The sequence below is a fragment of the Passer montanus genome, unplaced genomic scaffold (genome assembly GCF_014805655.1).
Source record: "Passer montanus isolate IOZ18808 unplaced genomic scaffold, ASM1480565v1 scaffold54, whole genome shotgun sequence".
Lineage (NCBI taxonomy): Eukaryota > Metazoa > Chordata > Aves > Passeriformes > Passeridae > Passer > Passer montanus.
This window is the reverse complement of record NW_024370374.1, coordinates 7215959-7227558: the sequence shown is the minus strand read 5'-3', so window position 1 is coordinate 7227558 and position 11600 is coordinate 7215959. Positions and strand designations below refer to the sequence as shown.

At 43.0% G+C, this 11600-nt stretch overlaps 1 protein-coding gene across 3 annotated transcripts in view; it reads left to right on the top strand.

Annotated features, from left to right (window-relative positions):
- SHANK2 (SH3 and multiple ankyrin repeat domains 2) overlaps positions 1 to 11600 on the top strand; it is a 256574-nt gene that overhangs the window by 238241 nt on the left and 6733 nt on the right. For 2 of the 3 annotated variants that reach the window (XM_039725073.1, XM_039725072.1), the window contains 3 exons: positions 1371 to 1501; positions 1981 to 2092; positions 3166 to 5563. In XM_039725073.1, coding sequence (XP_039581007.1) covers positions 1371 to 1501; positions 1981 to 2092; positions 3166 to 5563 — 2641 coding nt within the window. Of the gene's footprint in view, positions 1 to 1073; positions 1134 to 1370; positions 1502 to 1980; positions 2093 to 3165; positions 5564 to 11600 lie in introns of all 3 variants that reach the window. The other variant, XM_039725071.1, reaches the window with a different exon arrangement.

The following is an 11600-nucleotide window of genomic DNA, read 5'->3' as shown; positions in this document are numbered from 1 at the left end:
CATCCATATCAATATCCAGGGCTCTGAGCGTCCAGCAAGAGGTAAAATTTAAATCCCTAAATACAATAATTGGGATAGTAACACCAGCTCTAGATCACCAAAAACATGGGTATTTTTCAAGTCTGCAGTATCCTAATGAAGTAACTATCCTTGTTTGACAAGCAATCAATTATTTGGGAGATGGAGCTAATTGCTGAAAAATAGCATTGCTCTGACTTGTGTTGTGGAAGTCTAGGATCCAGCCTGAGGTGTTCCACTCACAGAAGTGCCACAGGCTATGAAACTAATCCAAGTTTTAGTGAAACTTCAAATGAAAAGACACTAAATTAACGTGATACAGGCAAGCAAATGCAATGGAAGGCATAGGAAGGAAAACTGTTGGTGTGATTCCAATTTGGATTCTAGTAGAGATTCCAAACTCAAACTCTCCTGGTGGCTTGGGCTAGTGATTTAATTTCTCTGTGCCATGGTTTCGTAGCAGTATAAGGGGGAAAAAAAAGGAGCTGTCAGGCAATAATTAGTGGATTATACTATACTTCAAGGTCTTCCATGTGAGGGAGTAGCATTTTGTATTTAATGCTGATGAACCTTGTTTGTGACCAAAGTTGGAGACGGGGCTAACACCATCACTCAGCTTTGGAATATCCTGATTAAACTTATCACTGTATTTTACCATCACATCATGCAGTAGATCAGAGTCCCAAATCCAAATATTGAAGTTCTCATTCAGATTTGGACTTGCCTGTTTTTGGTCTGCTTCTGACCATGACTAAATGCATTCCCAAACTGTCCAGTTATTAAAAGAAATTTTAAAAAACCAAACCAACAGAAATGCTTATAAAAGTTACACAAAGGATGCAGTTAGCAGTGCTAGCCTACAAATCCAAGAGTGTGAACAAATCAGGTTTTTATTATTTAAGGAGCATAGGCATGAAAGAGCACTTCTGGAGTACTTGTTATTGTCCAAAATATCACTGAAATTCTGATGGCTAAGTACAGTCTGCTTATCTCTATTTGAAACAGTGCTCTACGGATTCACTATTTCTAAAGGTCTTCTTTCCATTTCTATATAGATATTCTCCCTTCACATTTTGAAGGTTTGAAGAAGAGGATTGTTTTTCGAGTCACACTAAGTAAACATTAAATGCATGCAGGCTTAAAACTAAAGCATGCATGTTATGTAGCGGCAATAAAAAGTGCTCGGCTTGCACGACTTATGATGCTCAAGCGTTGCCTTGTTAAAATGCCAAAAAACCTTTTTCTTTGCATTTTTTTGAAAAGTAAATCTCTTCCTTTGACCTTGCAATACTTAACTTTTCCATTTCTTTGAACAAGTGATATTTATTTTACTGAATGCTTTTATATTACAGATAAGGTGGATGAAATAGTGCCAGTTTCCAAGCCATCAAGAATTGCAGACAATGCAACTGTGGACTCCAGAGTGGCAACTATAAAACAGCGGCCTTCTAGTAGATGTTTTCCCTCAGCTACAGATATGAATGTGAGTGGGAGCCATGAAGCACTGCTTTATTCCTACTAATGTATCTAATTCCTTGATTAAATAATGCCCAATGCTTTGTAAGGGAAGAATTGACACTAATACTATAGCACATATTAAAAACTAAATGCCAGAACTCGGAAATTGCATCATTCAAGTGCAGAATTTAATCTTTCAAAACTTTGCAGGTAAAAAAAATAACTGGTTTTATTGCATTTTGAACATACTTTTCCATTACCCACCTTAAGCTGTTGCCTTGTAAATAATGTCAACACACTCCACTTACAGCTGCTGTCCTTTCATGAGTGTCTAAACAAAGCCCAGTCTTCCCTTTCTCTCCACCTCCTCCCCAGAAATAACCCTAGATTTATTATTCCCCATAAGAATTCTCACTGAAAGGGGTAATGGATGAGGCATTACTTCCACATGGGAGAGACTTTCATGTTTTAATGCTGTTGGGGTTTCTGTTTGCTCTTTTGTAGTCCATGTATGAGAGACAGGGTATTGCTGTGATGACACCCACTGTCCCAGGGAGCCCTCAAGGTCCTTTTCTGGGTATACCTCGGGGTACAATGAGAAGACAAAAATCTATAGGTAAAATGCCTCTCTTGTATGGTTTTGTTCATTAATAGCATACTTTTAGTAACTTTGGTTCTTTCCTAAAGTGTGTTTCTCCAACATCTTTACCACAGTGAGTGGCTGTTTAATCTTTATACAAAGCTCATGAGAAAAGAAGGTTGTGTGTAAGGTGATGTGATTTCCACATTTGGCAAGTATGGAATTATAATTTGGTTATTTTCTTTAGAATGTTCCCTGCAACAAGGACGAAAAAAAAAAAAAAATCAGTACAAGCCTTTTGCAAAACATTAGGGCAAAATATGATCCTTTTTCTTCCTTGTTATTGAGGTGAAAGCATTGTAATGCTGTGTAGTTTACAAAGAAATGCTGTTGATCAAATGGACTAAAATTCACCTTTTTTCATTTCAAATGATGGCAATAGATGTTTTTACAGCAAAGGAACAAAGAGCAGACCAAATTTGGGCTTTCTTTGTTCTTGTTAGTAATCTTAGCAGTGACTTTTATCAATTTAGAAATGCATTATGCTGATGTAAAATTAGCATCCAAAGTATCCCAGTATTACCCAGTTTATTTATGTTAAAAGCCATATTTGTAATAATATAATGTCGTCTTTTGAAATGCAACATTATGGGGTTTTTTCCCAATAGGACCTTCACAGTCTCTTTGCTAAATTTCAATTGCATCTTAAAAATTCATTACGTTTCTGAGTTGTTTTATTATATGCATTTGTAGAGTGCTGGAGCAAGGCAGAAGCAGCTCCTCTGCACAGAATATCTTCCCTGTTCAATAGTTTTCAAAGAAAATGTGCTTTTCTACAGCCACCTTGATGATACAAAAACCCCAAACATTTGCCTACACGTCAGTTTAATTAAGATTCCATGGGCATTCTTTTCAATCCTGGCACCTGGGATGTCACAGAAAAGAATGATTATAGTGGGAATCAACCTAAAGGCCTCTTTTGGAGTTTTGCATATCCCTCATGCTGTGGGGAATGCATCCTGGAATATTGGGTTGGATGGAGAAATAGTGCAGCCTGAGGGATCCCGGTGGATGTGGCAGTGTTTTAAAAGCACTCTCTGATTTTTCAGGAATAACGGAGGAAGAGCGGCAGTTTCTGGCCCCTCCTATGCTGAAGTTTACCAGGAGTCTTTCAATGCCTGACACCTCTGAAGATATCCCACCACCACCACAGTCCTTACCTCCCTCACCACCACCACCTTCCCCCTCTCTGTACAACTCTCCCAAATCCCTGACAACCCGGAGCTACGGAACGATCAAACCTCCATTTAACCAGAATTCAGGTGCAAAAATCTCTTTGGTTAGGCCCGAGAGCGTGGGGACCATGATAAGGGACAAAGGGATCTATTACCGGCGGGAGCTGGACCGATACTCCCTGGACTCGGAAGACCTGTACAACCGGAGTGCCGCAGCTCAGGCCAATTTCAGGAGCAAGAGGGGCCAGATGCCGGAAAATCCCTATTCTGAGGTTGGGAAGATTGCCAGCAAAGCCGTTTACGTGCCAGCCAAGCCAGCCAGGAGGAAGGGGATGCTGGTGAAACAATCCAACGTGGAGGACAGTCCAGAAAAGACCTGCTCTATTCCAATCCCAACCATCATCGTCAAAGAGCCATCCACCAGCAGCAGCGGGAAAAGCAGCCAAGGGAGCAGCATGGAGATCGATCCTCAGTCTTCGGAGCAGCCCGGACAGCTCCGGCCTGACGACAGCTTGGGAGTCAGCAGTCCGTTTGCAGCAGCCATTGCAGGGGCCGTGAGGGACAGGGAAAAGAGGCTGGAGGCGAGGCGCAATTCCCCGGCCTTCCTCTCCACAGACCTGGGAGATGAGGATGTTGGATTAACCCCACCAACACCGCGGATGAGGCAGTCCAAGTTCACCGAGGAGGCAATGTTCAGCAGTGAGGATGGTTTCAGACAGCTCATGTCACCATCTCCGATCCCCGCCCCCAGGGAGCCCGAAAACCTTTTCAACAGTAGTGAGCCTAGCAACCAGAGTGACTCAAGGACATTGAATGCTCCATCCAAAACGAAAGGCACTGACAACAGCATGGCGGCAGCCAAGCCCACGAGCGCTCCCGGCTCGGATAGCTACGTCCACCCCGTCACAGGGAAGCTGTTGGATCCCAACTCTCCACTTGCCCTCGCGCTCTCTGCCAGGGACAGAGCCATGAAAGAGCAGACACAGCAGATTCCAGGAAAAGGGGACGCAGTCAAAACTGACCTTAACAAACCGCTTTACATCGACACCAAGCTGAGACCCAACATGGAAACGACTTTTCCTGTTACTGCCACTGTCACCAGGCAAAATACCCGTGGCCTGTTGAGACGGCAGGAGACTGAGAACAAGTACGAGATGGATGCAGGGAAAGAAAAGAAAGCTGAGGAGAAGAAGAACATGTTGATAAACATCGTGGATACCTCGCAGCAAAAATCAGCTGGCTTGTTGATGGTGCACACAGTGGATACGGCAAAGTCAGATGATGTGCCCGAGGATGAGGAGGAAAAGGGAGCTGAGATGGAGCAGAGCCCTGAAAACTCCCCGCCGGAGCGGCCGGAGGGCAGCGAGGAAACAGAGAGCGAGTTGAGCGTCCCTGCCGCGCCCGAGCCCCCAGCTTCTCCCTGCAAAACCATTGTGGCCGCCAGCTCTGTGGACGACCCCGTCATCCTGCCTTTCCGCATCCCCCCGCCGCCCCTGGCCTCAGTGGACATTGATGAGGAGTTCCTGTTCACCGAGCCGCTGCCCCCTCCCTTGGAGTTTGCCAACAGCTTTGACATCCCCGATGACCGCGCGGTGCCTGGCTCGGCGCTGACAGACCTGATGGCACAGAGGAAGAATGGCACCCCTTCTCCCGGCCAGCCAGCAAACTCCTTGGACAGCAAAAAGCAAGCAGGCCTCTCAAACTGTTTGCCTGCCTCCTTCCTGCCACCCCCCGACAGCTTCGACAACGTCACCGACTCTGGGATCGAGGAGGTTGACAGTCGGAGCAGCAGTGACCATCACCTAGAGACAACCAGCACTATCTCAACGGTGTCCAGCATCTCTACCTTATCCTCGGAAGGGGGGGAGAACGTGGATACTTGTACAGTCTATGCAGATGGGCAAACATTTCTGGTGGACAAGCCCCCAGTACCTCCTAAGCCAAAAATGAAGCCCATAATCAACAAAAGCAATGCACTTTACAAGGACGCGCTGATCGAGGAAACTGTAGACAGCTTTGTGATCCCTCCTCCCGCTCCGCCCCCGCCTCCCATCAGTGCCCAGCCCAACCTGGGGAAAGTTGTCCCCCAAAGGACATCCAAGCTATGGGGGGACGTGCCAGAGGTGAAAAGCCCGATTCTCTCAGGCCCCAAGGCTAATGTCATTAGTGAATTGAACTCAATACTCCAGCAAATGAACAGAGAGAAATCCTCAAAGCCAGGGGAGGGATTGGAGTCACCGACTGGAACGAAAACTGCGAGTCTCAGTACAAGGTAAAAGTAATTAAACAAATCGTTTTCTAAAAAGGCTTGATCTTTTTTTTTTTTTGCCATCCCTTTGCTAACTTCTCCTGTAAATCACATAAAGGAAGAGTGTACTCTGTATTTGCTTAATCTGTGTCAAACAAGAATTTCTTACACTGTCAACATTTGTGTTGCCTACATGATAGGATAGGAGCTTTCTCAGCCTTCAACTTCAAGGTTTGCACATACCTTTCTGTTGTTTTGATGTGAATTTCTTAGATTTCTCTTTAATTTTTTTCTTTCTCTTTTTTTTTTCCTCTTTAGTTTCTTTCCTTTTAAAATGGGGTGATAATTTAATTTTTCTTCAGTGCCGTGAGGTATTTTGGCTTCAAACAGGTAAAAAGTGTTTTTGCCAAGGGCTGCTTTGCATTCACTATGTGGTCTCATTTGATTCATGCTGAGACCTCTCCTAATCTACTTAATCATAAAGTATTTCAGAGAATTGCTCATTAAAATTACTTTGCACTGTCCATGTTATTACTAAACCACATCTGTATGCAATGTGGACATAATATCATGAAAACCACAATTATTTTTTAAAAATAGCTAATTTTTTATGTTTCATTAGGAGACTGAGGTATTTTTTCTTGCAAAAACACCATGCTGGCTTAGGTTTGTTTTTTTAAAAAGTGCCACCTAAGTCAATTTTATTAGAATTATCCTGGTGGTTAATAAATAGCTCAGCCTTTGGAAAGCTGATGTACTTTGCAAGCATGAAGATAATTTGCTTTTAAGGGAAGGGTGTCTCTGCTGATTGCAAAGATTGCTCATTCAGAAAATGTGTGATCCACAGCCTCGGCATCACACAGTTAAGACATTATTTCCTGCAGGATGGAAGTCATCAAACTGGTGACGGTGAGGGAATTCAATTTTTAGAATTGAGAAATGCGAATAAAACAGAAATTCTGGAATTCCTCTCTGTGGCACTTGACTAAACGGAGAAGAAATTGAGTTGGGTCTGCAGGAAAAGCCTTCATACATGAAAAAATCCCACATTATTTTTGCTAGATGTTGATCATATTTCTTGTTAAGATAACATGAACATGTTGTCTGTAGCTTCATGTGTATAGCATTATTTATCAGCTTTTATTTTTAAAATGAAAGGTGTTTCCAGGTTCCAGTGAAGATCTTTATCATCCCTATTTTTTCAGAAAATAACCAAGGCTACTGACTACAATGCACTGTAGATATGTAAAAGTACTCTCATTACTGAGAGCAAAATGAAAAGTAGAAGTAAACAGAAATACTTTTTCTGTGAAAATATGTTTTTAAAGTTATACAGGGTGGGGAAAACGAAAAGCTATAGCACTTGACTAGAGAAAAACAAACTGTTATGTAAGCAGAAGTAGCCCCATATGTTACCTTTTAGAGGAAAAGCTGACTTAGTGTTACAAATTTATGTTGCTTTTTTTCTGTCCTTGAGGTTTTTTTAATTTTTTGAACTCAGCTTTAGCAAATTACTATATCTTCATTATGGAATACAGAGGCTTAACACCACCCAAAGCATTATTTCAATGGGGCTGAAATCCTGCTTCTTCCCTGAAAAGTTAACACAAACACTCATCTTTGCAAGCTGGAGAGAGGATCCTGGAATGTACCAGAGCCAAAAGAGCTACGAGGGCATAAATGGGATAAGTTGGCAGTGGCAAAGAGCAGCAAAACTCTTGGCTGTTCTTTGGCTGTGGGAGAAAATGACACCTCCACAGCACTCCCAGTGGGAACAGGAGACAAGAGCGCTGGGTTTTGTTTCCTGCCATTTTCCAAACTGATGTGATTGCTTCTTAATTATGAGCTGTATTGAAGCTGCTAAAAGCACTAGGAAAGGTTGCTAAGGATTTCTTTTTAAAGCAAATAATAATCTAGGAGACAGCAGAAGAGAGCCAGCAATCTACAGATGCTGGAAGTGTGTTTGAAAAGGTGCTGCAGGCAGAGTCTTTTCATCTCAACCACGGTAAGGCAGAGAGATGGAAATGGAGATGTTCACTTCTGGAATCAGAAGCCCTGTGGTTTTTTTTCACTGCTTTTACTCCCGCTTTATCTCTCTAAAAGTTAAATAAATTACAGCCTTTCTAGCCCAACTGCACGGCTGACACAATTTTTTTTTACAAAGCTGTCAAATATTATGACCAAGAAATACCATCTTGTGAAAATTTCAAGTGTAAAAGCTAATGTTTAAATTTCAAAGGTAAAATTCCTGGAGTACCTTGCTATTTTTTTTTCCCCTAGTACTCTAAAGCTTATGACAACCAATTGTTGATCTTGCAGCCCTTCCCTGTGAGGTAGCATTAGAAAGGGCTCAAGGAATTTTGGCTCACAAAAAGCAGGGATTCTGCTAAATTAAAGAACAACTCGTTAGCTCTGAGAACAGAGCAGTGATAATAAATGGGCCTGTTCCTCTCCTTCAGCCAAGGAGAAGGATTGGGAAGGGTTATAAATAGGAACAGCGTTCACAGGCTCGCTTGGGTGGTGTTCACAGCACAGGCAGCCTGATGAAATTAAAAATATGTATCTGCTTATGGGGCCATACATGAAATTATAGGCCAGATTGGAACCCTGAATCCTACTGGGAATTCTTTTTGCACAGCCAGGACGTGTAAAACTGGGGTTCACTTAAGGCAATTGCCCACTTAGGGTGCCACAGGGGTGAATTAAACTACAGATAGCTGGGTAATGACTGGCTGCAGTCACCTATAAAAACACCTTCTTGGTGTGTTTTTTGATGAATGGGGATGAGGAAGAGATCATTCTATGGTCCTGAACAGCATTTCTCATTTATTACATTGAAACCACCCTAAACTTGCTTTTATTCTCTGCACCTTGGTTTAGCAATCATTTTCCATGGTGTATTTATAGTTTTCCCATGGTTCTTATGGAGACACCGAGCTTCAAGATTTTTAAATAGAGCATGGAAACGCTTGGCTGGAAACCATCTGCTCCTCCCTCCTCAGTGGCAGTGGCCAGCCCGTGGGATAGGAAAAAGGAACCCAGCAGGAGAAGGGAAAAGAGGAAGAAGTGAAAAGATGCTCTTGCTTACTTTGTATTAATTGAAGTGTAATTAAAAGGTTTGATCACTAGGTTCAGGAAGAGACCTCCAGATCCCACTCCCAGTTTTGGCCACCATTTACTTTGAGGAATTATGGCCATCAGTTTTGGTGACAGAGGTTTTAATCTGATTTATCCATGTCCCCCTGCAGGCGAGGAGGACAGGATGTATCAATCACAATAAATACAGCAGTGCTGTAAAGCCGCTTGAGAGGCCCCTGGCTTTTATAGGGAGCTGATGAAAGAAGGGGGAGAAGAGCAGAACAGGGCTTTCCCTAGGAGAGAGCAGGAGTGTTTGTTGTGTCTGTGACCCTGCAGTCCCGTAGCAACACGACCATCAGGAGCCAGCCCCTGAGATCCAGGGTCTGAGGCAGCGTGGCTGAGGCAGGATAAACCCAGGGGCTGCCAGGGACAGACAGCTCAGCCCCCAGGGAACACAGCATCCTGCCTCCCTCATGCCTCTGCAACACTGATAAGGAGTAATGAACAGCAGCTCCTGCTGCTCTCCACCAGCACCACACAAAAATGATCCATGGCTTGGCCAGAAGGAGAAACACTTCCAGTTTTTCTGTCTTTGTCCAGCTGTGTTTGCACAATCCTGTGACCTCTGGGGCACATTGGCATCACTGCTGGAGGTGGGAAATGCTCATGATAAATGTGGGCATCATGGAGGATGCTGTGGAGTTGAGTCCTCTAGGAGGAATAACCTGCACTGTGCTGGAATAACAAGTTTTAAAAGTGAAACTGGCCAGTGATTTTGGCCATCAATGAATTCGCTTTTCATTAGTATTTGGAGAAGTTCCTTTTATTTTTCCACAAGCAGGTAAGGCAGAACAGAACTTAGTAGTGAGACCTTTTATCAGGAGTGATCCTAGTTTGGTTTATGGTAAAGGATGTCTGGGTTTGGCAGGAGATGAAATAAGTGCCTTGATTTTTCACTTTGCTGCTCTCCCATTAGACTCATTTCACATCGTTAACTGTTTGCCAGCCGATTGCACAGGACTGCTTGCTTTGTCAGTGATTTCTGCGGTGTTTCAGTCATTCCATTTTGTCATTTTTATTTGCTGTCATGACTGCTGTTGTCAGAGGAGGGCCATGCTGAAGTGCCATGAAGTAAGTGCCAACCATAAAGCATAGACTATTCTATGTTGTACATTCTGCTGCTTTTTAATGCTCACCCATTGTTATTGCATTTCAGTGACTTTGGTGGTGACTATGTTTCTCACAGTGCAATGTGGATTAGATCATCCTAATCCAGAAATGGTAGCCATCCTAAAATGGGACCTAGGATGTCATCTCAAGGTGAAATAAAAGCCACATTCATCAGAGGAGTACTCAGAAAATGTGTTGGTAACATGAGCATATAAGACCAGATTCCTGAATGTGTCTGAGCACCTAAACAAGGGGCAGGACTTTTCAGATATGATTTTGGGGGGTGGGGAGGGATGATTAGTACAGTTTTACACACCTGTGTGAGGCTAAAAGTAAAGACAAACCAGCCTGTGGGGTCATCTTGTCCTTGAAAGCTGTGGAACTCCCCCCGTTCTCCTTCCAGCTTCCCTTTCCCCTGCAGTTAGCCAAGCAGAGAGGGCTGAGGCTGCCTCCTGGCCTAGCACCATCCCCTTCCCTCTGCTTTCCAGACATTTCACATGGAAGCTCCTGCTCCTGCACAGAGAGACTCCTGCAGACCTTCCTGACTGTTCCTCACTGGCAGCAGACACCAAGCAGCTCTCAATTCTTCTCCCCAAATAACGCCCTTGTGAGGAGCTCTGCATCCTGCCAGTCATCACGTCAGCCCTTGTTCTTCACCTGCCCCCAAAACAGACAACTCTTTCTTGCTTTTCTGCTGTGCAATTTGCCTCTGACAATAAAGTAAAAAAATTAAGAGGTGAAGGCAAAGTTTGGCCTCCAAGATCTGTAAGAATTTAATTTCTTGCAATACCCCTATACAGAGACTTCAGTTATTACTCCTCTTGGTTTTTAAGGTGTTTTCCTTTGATACAATGGAAAAGCTGTGTCAAAACCAGCAAGTCTTCTGGAAAGTTCTAGGGTAAAACAGCTCCCAGGAGCTGAAAACAATGTGGGGTTTTTTATTTTTCGATGGGAGCTGCTGCACTGATTTTCCTCTCTTATTAAGTTAACAGTAAATTTGAATCTTGCAAATATAATTTAAAATTTAAAATAATTGTTTGCCTACAAGCTGTGCTGATGGCTTTTATACTTGCAGGCGATGTGGTTGTGACATATAGGTTATATATTTTGATTTTAATATGAAGCAACATAATGGGCATTGCAATCCATGCAGGCTCACAGCAGCAAATGTTTATAAATTACCACCATATGCTGATTCTAATAGAGCAAATTTTATTTAAAATAATTATTGGACTTTTCACCTTTTTTTTTTAAATGAAGTTTGGGGTTTGGCAGGTTTAATATGGATTTAACATGTTTAGGATAACAGATGATCAAATAAGGCATAAGAAATTGCTCTGATTAAAAATCTGGAAGCCCCGTACCACAGCAAACCGTGCCTGCTCTCCAGCTGGAATGTGCTTGCTCCTTATTGACCAGGATACCAACCAACCATGAAATGCAAGACAGATGATGGTTTCAAGGCTGTGTCTGCACCCCAGATCATGTGGGAGATGTCATAAATTATAATTTAGGATGCATAGGAGTTACATAAATATCCTTGGGGGCTTTTTCCCTTGGATTACAATTACAGTGCAGCACAAAAGAATGGAGTTGATATGGCAGGTGGAAAAAGGGGAAAAGGACATGGGAAAATAATCTTGGAGTGAAAGGCATGGAACTGAAAGCCTGGCAGTGCTTCAGCAGACTTCCCTGAGCTTCACCAAGGCTGTGCCCATGACATGAGAGCTGAGCACGCACGTGGCTATGAACTGAGTTGATGTTGAAACCTCTTCAATCAGATAAAAAAATCATATCACTATCTCAAGAGTTT